General features: G+C 39.4%; 1 protein-coding gene across 1 annotated transcript in view; it reads right to left on the reverse strand.

The window, feature by feature from the left end:
- SND1 (staphylococcal nuclease and tudor domain containing 1) overlaps positions 1-16,368 on the reverse strand; it is a 442,553-nt gene that overhangs the window by 281,635 nt on the left and 144,550 nt on the right. Inside the window, exon 11 of the mRNA XM_003921017.3 lies at positions 4,363-4,452. Within this exon, the coding sequence (XP_003921066.1) occupies positions 4,363-4,452 (90 nt within the window). The remainder of the gene's footprint in view (positions 1-4,362; positions 4,453-16,368) is intronic.

The raw sequence follows: 16,368 nt of genomic DNA on the forward strand, positions 1-16,368 counted from the left end.
TTACCCGGCAGGACTGGGTAAGGGACTGGAATAAGAGGGTGTTAAAGATGTCTGACACCATTAGATAACGGGGTAACACCCATTACACTGGATGAGAGCCAGTTGTCTGCCAGAAGATTAAGAGATTAGTCTTGGAAATTCTGGATTTATAAGTCTGGTGCACATGGATATCATTGCCATCTCCACACCCTAAAAGCATATGCCTCAAGAAAGACAGATTTTGAAAAGAGAACAACATCTAAGGCCATTTGGATTTGAAATAACTCACCAAATGATTTATAGCCCTATAACTTCCCAAATGTCTGCACTGATCAAGAAAAATGCCCAATTTTAAGTGCCTAAAAAGAGCTGGGTTAGTTCAGAGGACCAATTTCAATTGCATGAAAACCACACACAGGCCACTGGCTAGTTTACAAATGAGGCTCCTCCACAATATTTGCTCATTCAAAAGAAATAGTAAAAGAGACATTAGGGGAATAGGTATATATTTTCAGGACAAGTCTCTGTGATAGGACAGTTTACAATGAGCATCTACTGTCTGCACTGAAGCTTCAATACATGCTGGCTTCTTGCAATTCCATCTTTTCCATCATTTTCGAAACCCCAGTTGTCCAAGCAAATTCCAAGTTTAAATACAATGGTTCCCATGGTGATAGAAATTCTGCAATTAAGGGACAGGAGCTATAGAAATGACTCATATGTCATGTTACAAAACTGTATTACATGGGTAAACCATAAGGAGTCTCAACTTTAGATATTTTATAAGATAATGGAGGGAAATCCCAATGAAAATTCCAGTTATTATCTTATTTTCCTAAAAGCAAAATGACTAGGGCAATGCAAACTGATCTCTAAGCATTAAGGGGGAAAAATTATAAACACAGGAAAAGCTTGCTCCTGCTATCAGAAGAGGACCACAGCCTGAGGACACCAGTCTCACCATCTTATTCACGTACCAAGAAAATCATTCTGTAAAACTAGAAAACATGTTAGACTTATTACAAATTCCAGTTCATGATGGGCCCCTGAAGAAATTAACACAAAACTCTTTGCTGTGAATATTCCTTAGTCTAGATTTTAGTGAAAGAGGGCAGATGGTAAACAGGAGATGGGAAGGGAGTTCTAGTAGACAGTATAGCAATTGAGGGAGTTTCCAAAACGCTTCAAGAATACAGATGTACTCTTCTACCACTCTCTCTATTAGAAACACACACATACACACCCTTTAGCATCAGCACATACTCATTTTGTGGAAGCTAAAGCCCTCATGAAGATCTAATTAAATAACACTGGAATTCATGCAATGGGTTGAAAAGACAATAAAGTCGGCAGAACCAACAAAGACAGGGAAAAATACTACTCATGTCAGATTAGTTGCACACTGATGCACTTCTCATGATATCAGAACCAGGAATAAATCATAACCGAAAAAGTAGGGCTATGACAGATTCTATATAAAAACAGTATTAAGCAAAATCAAACCATGTACTTTACTGGCATCTGGACAAACCTGAAAGCCTACTATCATCCTGGATTCTCATGACTCAACTTCATGAGAGAAGGAAGGCATATAATAGTCCCAGTTCACAAATTACAAAAGAAAGCCTACAAGAGGAGTATGGGTAATTTAATTAAAGACATTAATCCAGAATTAAATCTAGGAAGTGAATCAATTTCCAAAAACCAGGATGGAGGTCAGCAAAGCCAACAAAACACCTTAGCAGTTTACCTTCAATCTTATTTCTCTGCATTTTAGCAACTCCTCAAAATTGTCATATTATAGACTCCCTGAGAAGGTCAAATAATAGTCTAGGTAGAGAAGATGATTTTACCTCCACTATCTTTCTTAAGCTGTGACAGGCTGCCTTAATCAGCTTTCGTGCACACAGGCATATAGACATATACGCTCCCTCGTGGTGCTTCTTAATCATCATGTGCCATGCTGAACAGCTGCAGAGGTCTGAAGGGAATTGGCAGAAATGTGCAATGATGTGCTAGCCACCCCCCAAGGCAGCAACTGCCCTGCCTGCTCCCAGACACCAGAGCACGTGGGTGTTCACTGTGGCAAGTGATGGGCCCAGAAGACAGGCAAGTGGTTTCAGGTGGTGAGTCAGGAAAAGCAGTTTGCATCAGGAATGTTCCAGCCCAGCAGAGCTGAGTTGCATCCTACTCACTACTCAGAGATACGATATTCATCATTTATACAATGTCACTCTGGGGAACAAAACTTGAGCTCAGCACAAATAGAATAAAATCAACTCTGTTGTGCAGGAACCAATAAAGAATGCTTCTCTCACCAAGAGGGAACCTAATTGATTAAAAATTGACACCATATCTGACACTGGAGGTCAGTCCTTTTATTCTGTGACAGAGGACTTTACAATGGCCTGGCATACAGTGTTTGAGAGCAGGGCCTTGGGCTAACCTTCCAAGACCACTCAGCAGCTGCAATAAGCAATGATCTATGGTCCCAGGGATGAAAGAGAATCAGGGTTAAGGCAATATTCAAAGAAACCAGGTGGATGTCAGAATATATGTCACACAACTGGCTGCACATGAATCAGATATGTGCTGCCACTCCTTTCAATGTGATTTTAGATAAATTTCAACAGAAATCCACACTTGTGAAGAAATTCCTTGGCTATCTATAAGCAATTGTTTATGAGCCAGTAAATGAATGAAATGATATCAACTTGGTGGAACAGAGATGTTAGACATTAGATCAGATAACAGGAGATCTAGAAATTGAAAGAGTCTTAAAGTCATCATTCGTACTCCACTTCATGAATGAATACAGCATGCTGTCAAGTTTTGTACAATGACAAATGAGCCTATTCTCTAAAGAAACCTGAATAGATTTAACACTCATTTTAGGGACTCCAGTTTGGTTTCTAATCCTCAAAATTAGCAATTTTACCTTATGTCCAACTTCAAAATCTCTTGTTATAATTTATCATTCTAGTGACTATGGTATACAATAAAAATGGTTTTATTTATAATTAAGATACACTATTTTAGTATTAGTTCAAAAGTCAGAGCCTTATTAAACCTGTCATAGCATTAATGGTTCAGGTAAGGAATCCTAAGATGGCTTTAGTAGGTTATGGCCAGATTAAAAAAAAAAAAAAAAGAATGCCTTTGCCTTTCTGAATATACAATAAAAATTGACCCAAAATATGATATTTCTCCTAAACTCCAAACTGACACTAAGTGAGGAAAAAATGAGCCACAGTACCTCCTTGAATAGCATTCCTTCAATTACCATCATAGGAACCATCCCATTCATATTATTTGTTAATCCAAGACATGAGAAACTACTCAGGACTCCTAGGGTGTGAACATGAGGAAAAATGAGGGGATGCTCAAAGGTTCACTATCAGATTCCCAGAACGCAGATTCTGTAGCCAGTCACAGAATATCCCTATGCTTTAACTGTAGGGGCTCTGAACTGTTACATCACAAATATAAAGTCAACATGTGGCTGAGTGGGGTGGCTCACGCCTCTAATTCCAACACTTTGGGAGGCTGAGGCAGGTGGATCACTTGAGGTCAAGAGTTTGAGAACAGCCTGGCCAACATGGTGAAACTCTGTCTCTACCAAAAATTACATAAATTAGCCAGGCATGGTGGTGCACACCTGTAGTCCCAACTACTCAGGAGGCTGAGGTGGGAGAAATGCTTCAACTCAGGAGGCAGAGGTTGCAGTGAGCCGAGATCACACTATGCACTCAAGACTGGGCAACAGAGCGAGACCTTGTCTCAAAAAAAAAAAAAAAAAAAAGTCATCATGCTACACAAAAACCTGCACATAAACTATCAGGAAGCCATATACCCATTCCTGAAAAAAAAAAAAAAAAAAAAAAAAAAAAACTCCTACAGGTACAGGACGTTCTGCTGGAAAGAAGAATAGAGGGTGCATTCCAATAGGTGTGCTCTTAGTCCAGGACACCCCTCTTCCCTTTATAGCCAGCCTATCCCTCAGGAGAGGGGAAGCATGAAAAGGCAGCAACCTTCCCTCACTAGTAAGTTCCATTGCCCTGGACATTTAATGAAGGTGGCTGGAGAGAACAAGAGAGCCAACTGAATGGAGCTCAGGGCAATATGCAATTATTAAAACTGGAATTGAGCCCAGACCCTGCCGTGAGACTGTTGGCAATCAAACTGTGGTCAGGGCCCCAATTTTAAACCTCTCCCATGGGGTACCATTTCCGACACATAAACACGCCTCTCTTTGTATCAAAGTAATTCCGCTTGACTTGATGAAGGAGTGTCATCTGCTGGTAAAGGGCCCAGCTTACAACAATGCCTCCAAAAGATTAGCTTAAGCCACTTGCAAATATGCTTCTGTCATCAATTACTTACCTTCTTCCCAATAAGCTTTTTTCGCAGAAATTCCCGGGCCTCAAACATGTAAGGAATGTCATACAGGGGACGTAGTTTCTTGTTCTTATCCTAAAAGTAAAATAAAACATGGCATCAGGAATGAACAAAACCAAATAAACATGTCCAACAGCACAAGATATAGGAGTGTCTGAAATTGGTTATCTCTTAGTATCACAAATATTAAATGTGCTAACATACATAATAAATGATTTCAAAGTATTTGGTTGAAATGCTTTATTGAGAATAGGGCTATCTTTTTCACACAACAGGCTCACAAACAAGAAAGTGTTTGTAATTATCCAAATCCTGTAAACAGGACTGCTTTACAGATTTGAGAATCTCTAGGAGAATATTTGCAAAACATATAGAAAGAAAGGAGAAAATCAAGGACTAACCCCTACCCTAGATGTACACCATGGATTCCTCATCCTCTATGCTTATCCAACCTGGCTGAACCTTGCCATCTACTATGCACCCAACAAAATGAGACACCGCTGTGTAGTTCAAACTGTACTCAAATAAGATATTCTTAAGTGTTTTCCTAAATAGCCACTACCCTTAAGTAAAAAGCCTTCATCATCTTACTGCCCCATTTAAAAATCATCCTAAGGTCGGCATTATGGTTAAAGGGATCTATGAAATAGATGCTTCCTCCTAGACGCAAACTAAGCTTCCATGCCCTTAGCATATAACATAAACATTTCAATTCACTATGACCAAAAAAAAAAATCTCCTAAGAGAATGTAGAGAACACTTTCAGTGTCAAGGAAATTTGAGTTTCATATTTCATGAAATTTGAGTTTCACTATCCAACTGTTTTCTACTTCCTGGTTAAAAAAAAAAAAAAAGTGGGGGCAGAGGGCATAATTATCATTATTCCTGTGCTCTTCTAAAAAGCTAAGGCAGCTCCTTCTCCCAGATCATATGTGGAAGTCAACATATTCCAAATAGGAGACACTGGGGTGGTTGAGCTCTCATCAAGGCCCAGGTGTGTGATCACTGTCTAACGGGAAGGATACAACCGCAAACATGACAGTCTTTAGAGGAACAAAGTTAACACTGAGGTTTTCTTATAGAAAATAAAGGAAATGGGATAAATAGAAATTGCCTGGGTTAGGGGAATGCTGGTTAACACTAGGGACAGATGTACAGGATTATAGATATTTTATAAAAATAGATCACAAAATTAGAGATCTCTTTAAGAGCCAAGTGTGACATATAAGCCGTAAAACAGAGTTGGTGATGATACTCAATCAAACCGTAAGAATGCTTGCCAGACAGAAGATACCAGGTGCCAGTAATAAACAGGATTTTTAATAAAGACAAAAATCAATGGTTATCAGAATCAGCCCTCAGGAATAAAGAAGGGTCAGTGTATTCATATTCACCGAACAAGAGGACATTCTATTTTCTCAGGGTAGCTGTGTGATTACTAAAGACCAAGCAAACATTTTCAAAAATAAATTGAACAAAATAACGACGCTGACCTTACATAGCCTTATGATTTGCCTCAGAACTCAGAACCCAAAATCCTACACCATACCCTACATATTCTCTTTTCTGTTGGTTTGTTTTTCAGATATGGAGTTTTACTATGTTGCTTAGGCTAGTTTTGAACTCCTGGCTTCAGGCAGTCTTCTCATCTCAGCCTCCTGAGTAGCTAGAACTACAGGCATGCACCACTACATCTGTCTCCCTACATATTCTGAAACAGCACAGAGGTAGACAGGAATGTCAGTTGGGAATGTCAGTAATTCCAAAACTAGGAATAAAAGGTAAGAAACAAAGCTACAACAAGCCTTCAAATGAAGATTATGGGATGAGGTACAACTAAATGTGTGAAAATGGTTGTCTAAATGAGAATCTTGCTTTTAAGACACTCCACAGAACAAAATATCCTCAAAAGAATGAAGAAAAATAAATAATGTAACAACGAACACCCCAATAAAAATAAGGGCACCTTCAGAGTCTGATTATATGTCTCTCATGAAGCTAGAAAAGAACTAATAGCACAAACAGAAAACAAGATACCACAGAATGATCTTGTTACTCTAACCCTTCAGAGCTAGTAGCTATTGACATCTGCAAACATCTTACAAGAGAGATATTAGAAGTCCCTGGGAAACCACAAAACAAAAGCAATTCCTGCAAATTACCAGGTACATAAAAGCCTTTGAAATCTCCAAGAGGCAACTGAGGTATGGAATGTATTCTCAGAAAACAGGACTTCTGAATCTTGCCTGCTTAAAAAGAACTGTCTAGTTTAGATTCTAATTTACATGGAAATATTTTTTAAAAAATAAAAACAGGAAAAAACGCTTGCTTTATAAACTCGTGGGTGAATAATATGCAAACCAATATGTTCTGTAATCACTGTACATCTGAGAAATGACATTGCATGTAGGCCCTACAATGACTTAGAGATGGAAGAGGTAACATCAGTCATCTGTACCTCTCACCAGTTTGGGAAGGAGGGCCAATACCCACATCTCAGCATCTAAAGGTATAGCTGGCATGTTTTCAGGAAGGTATTTTTGGCTAACTGCCAAAATTTGGACTCTAGTCAATGTTCATTAGGAGGTTGTGAAAGAAAACTTGAATGAAGTCCTTATTCTCAAGTCCCATTCAGGCCTAATTTTATCTACCTCATTCTTAAACATTGTACCCACAAAACTTAATGACCTTAGGATACTGCAGGATTTTCATAAATAAGGGAGAAATGAAGGTGAAAAAAATGTATAATAATTCATTTATTTAATTAATTAATTTATTTTTACTTTTTTTGAGATGGAGTCTTGCTCTGTCACCAGGCTGGAATACAGTGGCATGATCTCAGCTCACTGCAACCACCACCTCCAAGGTTCAAGCGATTCCCCTGCCTCAGCCTCCTGAGTAGCTGGGACTACAGTCGCACACCACCACGCCTGGCTAATTTTTTATATTTTAGTAGAGATGGGGTTTCACCATGTTGGCTAGGATGGTCTCAATCTCCTGAACTCATGATCCGCCTGCCTTGGCCTTCCAAAGTGTGGGGATTACAGACGTAAGCCACTGTGTCCAGCCCAATATAAATTTATTATCATTGATGTATATACTCAAAATGCTGAAGATGGTTAAATTTTTATATGTATATTTTAGCTCATTTTCTTAAAGTGTAGAAAATAAAAAATTCTTAAGAGTCACAAATTATTAGAAAAAAAATGGTTGATATACGTGGTTCCACTAAAATTTTAAAAGTTCTGTACTGAAAAGATATCATGAATGAAGTGAAAAGTCAAAGAAAGCACTGACTGTTAGTGGGGATAAGTGAAATGGAAGAAAGAACATGGAGAGCAGGAGAGGGAACAGGGGTACAGGGCCACAGCTGTAATGAGATCGAGGCAGGTCTCACTGAGATTACATTTTATCAAAAACTTAAAGATGTATGGATGCCCAGTCATCCGAAGAAAGGCAAAGATAACAGCCAATGCACGTTAACAACAAAGGCACCACCACTGCGGCCAGAGCAGAATGCAGGAGGGGAGGCATCAGGAGATGAAGACACAGACCTGACTTCACATTTGAAAGAATTACTTTGCCTTTTGTATTGAGAACAGACAGTGTAGCAAGAAAAGGATGGCGCAGAGGAGACAAATTAGGGGATTATGATAGTAATCTGGACAGGAAATCATGGGAGAGTACATCAAGGCAGCAGCAGTGAGGAAGGTAAGAAGTGGTCAGAACTGGAAACATTCTGAAAAAGACAGATGGAACGTTAGGAATGAAAGAAAAGGAGGAATCAAGAATGACTCCTTTTTTATCTGAGCAAATGGAAACATGGTGAGGTCATCAAATAAATTGGGGAAGATCACCAGTAGAATAGACAGAGGGTGAAGGGTAAGATCAGAAGACATACTAAGCTTCAGCTATTAAGACACCTGAGTGGAGATGATGAATGGGCAGTTGGGTATACAAACATGGAGTTTGGTCTGACCCACCAAAAAACACTTGTCCTGGAAACCAAGAAAGGAAAACAAAGGGACAAGAAGGAATGATCAACTGTGTCAAATGCCACAAACTAAGGCAAGCAAAAATGAGAACTAAGATTTGCACTTTGAATCTAGCTAAGTGTGAGTCACTGGTAGCTTGATGAGGATAGTTTTGGTAGAGCCAAAGGTGTAAAAGCCTGGTCGAAACTAGAAATGGGTGCACAAGAGAATGGTAAGAAAAAACTCTGAAGACAGCAAGAACAGCTGACCCTTGAATGACGGGTTTGAACTGTATACGTCCACTTATATGTGGATTTTCTCCTGCCCTTGCCACCCCTGTGACAGCAAGACCAACCTCTCTCGTTCTGGTCAACGGTAGGCTATTAGTAGTTGGATTTTGGGGGGAGTAAAAAGTTCCACAGATGAACTTTTGACCATGTGGAGGCTGGCACTCCTAAATCCCACACTATTCAAGGGTCACCTGTATATATAGTTCTTTAGAAAGTTGAGTCATGAAGGAGTACGAGGAGATTATGGTGGCGTGTGCCTTCCCTGGCAGGGAATCAGCAGAGCAAAGGTTAAGATTTTTGGGTTTGATTTCAGATTGGAGAAATAACGCAACGGTCTAATGGTGAGCAAAGAAGAGAGAGAAGAGAACTGCTAAAGCAATGTCCATGTCATGGAGGGAATGGCTTTCCACAGAGCACCAGTAGTTCATCTGCAGTGTACAGATAAAGATTCCAGTAGGTGGATGGATAGATGTGGTTCTGAGAGTTGGTGAGGGTTATTTTCTGATTACATTGATTTACTCAGTAAATAACTGACAATCAGTAAGAAAAAGAGAAACAAACCCATAGATGATTTGGGAAAAAATATAAACAAGTACTTCACTGAAGAATTCCAAGTATACATTAAGTGTGCCAAAAAGTATAGCAAGACAAGTAAAACAACATATTAATACTTGACATGGTATAGTTACGCAATGGAATACACAGCAGTTAAGCTGATTTACAGCAACACAGCAAACGGACAGATTTAAAAAACAAAATTGAGCTGGAAAAGCAAGTTGTAGACTGATATAGTAAAACCCCATATAAATACAGACTAAAAACAGACACAAACAATAGTATATTATTCATAGAGCTACGTAAGCAGCAAAAGAATAAAAATGCACAGAAATGAAGAAAAACATAATGGTTACTGATGTGGAATGGGTGGAGACAGAAAGAGAAAATGAAAGGGGGGAAAATGGGGTTGAGGACAAGTACACAGGGACTTTCAACCGTCTCTGTAATACGCAACATTAAAAAAGGCAAAAAACAAGGCTCTGAAGCACACAGGGAAGAATATCAAGGCTGAAAAAGGAACCCAGATGTTTGCTATGTTATTCTATAAACTTAGATTTTCTTTTTTAAGACAAAAGTGTTGAGGGAGAGAATATCTCCAAAGCTTCTTTGATCATTCTTTCCCATTTCTCACAGTGTCTCAAACTTTTATTCCTCTCTTCAGCAGAATAACTGGCCATTCTTTTCCTCATAAGAAATGCACTAAATTCCATTTATTTCCTTGAAAAAAGGATACTCTTCCCTAGATATAGCCTTCTGTGAGGCAGAGGAAATAATTTAATTACAAACATGCTGTAACAGGGTCAAAAACAAGTTTGATTTTTATTTTTAAAAGGAGACTCAACTATAATATATGAATTAATGTACCCCAGTGGAATTATACTCCAGGATGATCTTAAAATTGACTGTTGAATTAAAATATGAACTATAGACATGATCAGATTAAAATGGATAAAATTTCAAACAGTAAATAATGGACCAGTCCCAGTTGCCCTGCCACACATGCCATTTTAATAAACAAAGGCTGCAATTTCCATTTCAATTATAGACTTAAAATAGGAGCATCACCACATGCCCTGGGCATATTTACAATTAAGGACCTTTCAATTCCCTTGGCAGACAGGAGACAGAACACACAGGGATAGCCACTGTTTTATGGTCCTTAACACATACAGTAGCACATTCTATAAAAGGCAGGTCTGCTAACTAGAAAGCTACAAGCCAGCAGCCAGAGGAAGGTTTAAAATTGTAACCACCTTTGCCAAATGGAAGGTATCTTTTATCTTCCTAAGATACCTAACTATTCCTAAAGGACCATACACAGAAGCTTCACAGATCTAAACACCTCAAGAGTTGTTTCAAATAAAAAGTAGCTTTATTTCCAACCAGCTCTGTTTCATTCTCTCCACTCAAAATGCCTCTTAAAAGTAAAGAGTCCGTAACAGAGACATGATCTGGGCAAATGCCAAATTCACAACAACGCAATACATTTAGCATATATTCCAGGAAGCAAAGACGAAATGGTAAACAGTAGAAATTCAAATAAAACTTTTTAAAAAACTGGAACCTACGTGATACAATGTACAGGTGTGAGGTCAGAAGAAGGTGATTATGACGATAACTAGCTCCCTTAAGTGTTTCTCTGCTTGTGTAGGACCCTCCAATTTCTCAATCTTTCTGGCAACCCTATTTGATCCTGCTAATCCCATCTTTAAAGCTCTATTAGCACGTGTGAAAAGCACTAGAACTGAAAGAATACTAATAGTTATGGATAAACCTAACAAATATTGGCTTAATGCTAATAGCAATCCTACCAGGTTAGAATCATGATCCCCTTTTACCAGAAGGCAATTGAGGCTTAGAGTTTGAGTAATTCCCCTGACGTCACGTAACTAGTAATGGCAAAGCTGGGATTTTGATCCCAGGTACCCTAGAGGCTCATGGCTTGTGAGCCAGACACTGCAGCTCTTGGTTTTTTACTGCCAGAAGACAATCACCACCTGTCAGTGCTTGTCAGGTTTTAGGTTTTAGGTTTTGTGTGCTTAAGAATCACGTGGGAGTTTATAACCATGCAGACTACCAAGCCCATACCAGATAATCTGATTCAGTAGGTCTGGTGTGATTCCCACAAACGTGCTTTTTAATTTTTGTTCTTTAAGAGACATAGTCTTGCTATGTTGCTGCTCCTGGTGCAAGGGCATAATGAGGGCTCACCGCAGCCTTGACGTTCCAGGCTCACGTGATCCTTCCATCTCAGCCTTCCGAGTAGCTGAGACTATACGTATGCACCACCACGCCCAGCTAATTATTTTAATTTTTTGTAGAGACAGGGTCTTGTTACCAAGGCTGATATCAAACTCATGGGTTCAAGTGATCCACCCTGCCTCAGTCTTTCAAAGAGCTAGTATTATAGGCATGAGCCACTGCATATGGCCACCTGAATTTTTAAATAAGTAACAAGGAGGTCTGTGGACCACAAAAATGTCTATATTTTAGGCTTTTGGCCCCATGACTTTTAAATCAAAGGCAATAAAACAAGGCGGGGCGGGGGGGAGGGGTTCAGAGTTTTATTAAAGGCAGAAAGCCACCCTGGGGAACTTGATTAATGCCAAAATAGTTCAATAAACATTAAAAAAAAAAAAAAAAAGTAAGTAGGTTAGTAACAATGGGAAAATTCAATGCCCCTTCAACTTCTATGCAGATGAGACACCAGGAAACGTAGTAACAGTGGCAAAAGAAAATTTCCAAATATTCCGTAGTTCCACCTGGAAGACTGGATGTGGGATCTGAGAATCTAAGACAGCAAACTGACCTGGCCATGACAGGGAATGGCAACAGTAGGCAGGTCTTGACCCTCTCCTGTCCAAGCCCACAAAGACACCCAGGGGTCTTGACCCACACTAGCCACAGTGACAGCAGAAAAGAGGAGGCAGTGGCAATTCCAAGAAACAGTCCTGGTTACAAATGTCTCCTGGCAACTTGCCAGAAGGAGAAGCAGCTTTTCACAGGATCAACAGGGAAGGAACTAAAGCAAATTTAGACAGCCTCATGCCCTTAAAGAGACTGCCCCGTTATCTCCAGCGCACAGCATATGATTATATTCCACAGCAACCTGCATATCCTAAAATTAAAGTACCATTTTCAAGACCATCACGTAAGAAAAGAAAATCTGCCTCTAGAGATTGTTCTACTCAATTACATTAGCCAACTAAGAGTATTTCAGAAGCACGTGCTATTTATTGCTCAGCCGAGGTAAGGATGGGAGAGGGAAAAGGACAGAGAGAAGGATGGTGAGGAAATAACAGGAGCCAAGCATCAGGTCTTTGTTTTCCTAAGACCCAGTCAGGACTTTAAATAAATTAAAGGCTCTAGGGACTCCATATGCAATCCCTTCACTCAGCTACAAACACTACAGCAGGGGGCGGGGGAACGGTGAAATTAAAAAACAGCATTACTCCTCACGAACCTAAATGCCAAAGGACATGAAGGCTCACAAAAAGTTGGGCCACCAGCAGCAAAGTGGCTCCCATACCTACTGACGAAAACTGGGGAAAAAAAAAAAAAAAAAGATGCTGGATCCCTGCCCCACCTTCCTTTCCCTGTGCAGGCATGCCTTCCGACACGTAACCAGACACAAACTTTCCCATCCCCGAAGTCCTCTGAAAGTAAAAGTCTGCTCCAAGAGGGAATGAAGTCTGTGCTACTTTTCCTAGAGAAACAGTGAGGATTCATCCAGGAAGCCTGGGAAAATGAGGGAGAAAGGACATCAAATTCTTGAAGAGAACAAGGCTTGAGTTCAGTTCTCCTGAAGGCAATGAGGAAGAGCTTGACGTTCCAGGCTCACGTAATCCTTCCACTTCAGACTGGCTAGTAGCTGAGACTATGCAACACCACACTCAGCTAATTATTTTAATTTTTAAAAATTAAATGAGGAAAAGAGCTGTCCTGGACCTTGAAATCGAACATTCCCTGAATATCTCATGGCACCCAAATGACCAAGAGTAGTAGGCAGCTTGATGCTGATCTACTAGAAACCAGGGCTCTAGACAGTGATTCGGGCTCAACCTACTGGCTTCCTATTTGGTAGAAACTTGCCTTGGTTTCCTCTTAAGAATCAGCAAAATAGGCCAGGCACAGTGGCTTACACCCATAATCCAAGCACTTTGGGAGGCTGAGGTGGGTGGATCACCTGGAGTGAGGAGTTCAAGACCAGCCTGACTAACATGGTGAAACCCCATCTCTAATAAAAATACAAAAATTAGCTGGGCATGGTGGTGTGTGCCTGTAATCTCAGATACTTGTTAGCTGGGCATGGTGGTGTGTGCCTGTAATCTCAGATACTTGGGAGGCTGAGACAGGAGAATCGCTTGCAACCATGAGGTAGAGGTTGTAGTGAGCTGAGAGCACACCACCGCTCTCCAGCCTGGGCAACAGAGTGAGACTCCATCTTAAAAGAAAAAAAAAGACTCAGCAAAATAAAAATTATCTGTACTTACTTATGACTCTGTGGTGAAAACCAAGCAAAATTATTTCAAAACTTTGTAAAACACCAGAAATGAGTTAATTAGTACAAATTAAGGCAACTCTTAAGTTCACACTCAAGGAACATTTTGGCAAATATAAACTCCATGAGAAAAGCTAATCTATACTTTTACTGCTGCTAAGAAGCAAAGCTACTTAGCTAAGTTTTACAGCATCTAACGTGGATGTTAACAAGAGCAAAAATGTCAAGGGACAGAAGACGAGATAAGACAAAGTTACAGAACTAATCACTTGGGTCCTCCCTCCTCTGCCATACTACAGGAGGGAATGTCTATGAAAGAGAAAAAAAAGGTGTCTATGGTACCTAGAAAGTGCCCAGCATAGTGCCAGATTCCTAGAAATATTAACATACTGAGGGAATATAATGGGAAATACACAAAGGCCTACCTAAAAAATTTATTTTTGATGACTCAAACTCTATTTCTTGTGATTATGGGATTTAATAAATCTGGTTAGTAAATCTCAAAGTGAACTTTGAAGGGGAGGGTGGTTACATTACTACAGCTTCATACTATTGTTAGAAAATTCACAGAATGAAGAGTGCTTAAACTATACTAGTTGGATATAAGCTATTCCTCAACCTTCTGGCTACTATTACTAAATATGATTTTATACTAACAAAGATAAGTCCAGCAATAAATAAAGATTAGAAAACATCTAATTAGAAATCTCACTGTACAACTGCAAAACCTACACTCTTTGTAATCACAAAGAAGTACTCTTGGCAGCCTGTGTCTAATGTTAGAGAAAATCCGAATTTACAAAACCCAAATAATCAGTATGCTCACTTTTGACCTAGCTAAGACTTCAAAACAACCTTCTATTCTCTCTACACCTGCAAGTTTGACATAATGAATTATTTTAATTATGATCTTGAAAAAAACACACCCTCAATCTATTTTTAGCTAAGTTAGCAGAAATCCTTACAAAACACATATAATACCATTCAGAGTTCAAATAAAGCTGAACTGATAAACTAAAAATATTTCAAGTGTGACAGTTCAACACTAAAATAAATGATAGTAAACTACCATATAAAAATGAATATTTTCCTAATGTGGAATCAAAAGAACCAGCTTCCTCAAAAAAACTCATGAAGTCGAGATTAACCCTAAGTAAACAAGGTTGCTGGGGTTGGTATATTTTGAGGTTGAATTAGAAGAAAAGAAGGAAAGGGTAGTGAAAGATCATAGAGCTCTTCCTTTGTTCTGGAAAGACTCATCTGCAGCAATACAGGCATAAAGTTTCGGTGAATGAAATGTACTCTGTGTGCTACTAAATAAGCAAACAGAGCTGAGAAGAAATAAAATATAATTAGTGTCTCTGTAGAAGAGCCTTTTCTACCTAGCTAATAGTTGTGAAGATCAACTAGAAACATGCATCAACATAAGAGGAGGTGATTCCCTCACTGGAAAGGGCATTTTTAAAAATCTACAAATAAGAAGCCAAAGTTTAAAAGCAGTAGGGGAAAAAGAGAAGAGAGAAAAGAATCCTTCAAAGACAAAGCAGGACTGAAGGTTTTCAAGGTAATGGAAACTGGTATGGTAACCGGTGGCAGCAGGGACCAGTATATCACAACTGGCTATGCCCTTCTGGCACTACTTCCCTTTTCACTGGAAGCTTATAATTAACCAGTTGGCCCCAAATCATGTTTTCGAGTAATGGAGAAATCTTCTCCCACATTTCTTACTGTTCATACCCAGGCTAAAAATGGAGAGCCAATGCCCTCAGGAGAGACAACCCCGTTACTTAAAGTACAGGCACCAAGCCAGATGAAACCCATCCAGCACAGGGATGTGCCACAAACCCTCCCACAGTTATAGAAGAGGGGGAAAGAACAAGAGAAAAAGAAAATAAATCTCTGACAACAGGAAACCAAGTTTCTTTGTAACAGACAGCAGGAGCGGGTGAGCCCATTCAGAGGATAATATCATTTTGTCAGAGAAATGCTTCTTTGTAAATGTCTTCCTTTCTTCACTACATTAAAAAATAATAATTATTATTAAAGTTTCTTCCTGGGAGAACACAGAAGGGAAAATGAGGCTGGATATGACACCATTATTTAGCTGGTGCCAGTGGAACCAGATTTCCAGTCAAATATGTGCAATAAATTGTTGTGCATTTCAAAACACAAGACTGAATTATGTAAGTTCACACAGAAAGTTCTCCCTTTAGACGCTGGGTTTCTGCCTTGCTAGCTGCATCCCTCCAAGATCTAAATCAGGATGCCAGGTCTAGTGCCACATATTTTATCCACCAAATTCAAAGCATTCTAAGCCTGTGCATAAATATTCAGTAAAATGAGGCCTGTACCTTCTCAGGACAGATACCAGTCTAACGTTACAGAAGGAAGATAACTTTCTTTTACTGTACAGTCTACTTGACATCAATCAGAAAACTCCAACATTTATCACCCACTACTACCATGGAGAAATATGGGCAAATAAACATAAAAGAACTATGAACAGCATGGGCACGTAGATTCAGTGCCCAGCTGGCACAGCAATTTCATTATATATACATATATGTAGCATGCCTTTCCCTACTACGCAAAGGGACCGTAAGAAACCTGAAGCCATACTCAGGAACTTGTTGGGATTCTTTTCTCCAGCTGGTTGTACCTAGTGAAC

The sequence above is a fragment of the Saimiri boliviensis genome, chromosome 10 (assembly GCF_048565385.1).
Source record: "Saimiri boliviensis isolate mSaiBol1 chromosome 10, mSaiBol1.pri, whole genome shotgun sequence".
NCBI classification, from domain to species: Eukaryota; Metazoa; Chordata; class Mammalia; order Primates; family Cebidae; genus Saimiri; species Saimiri boliviensis.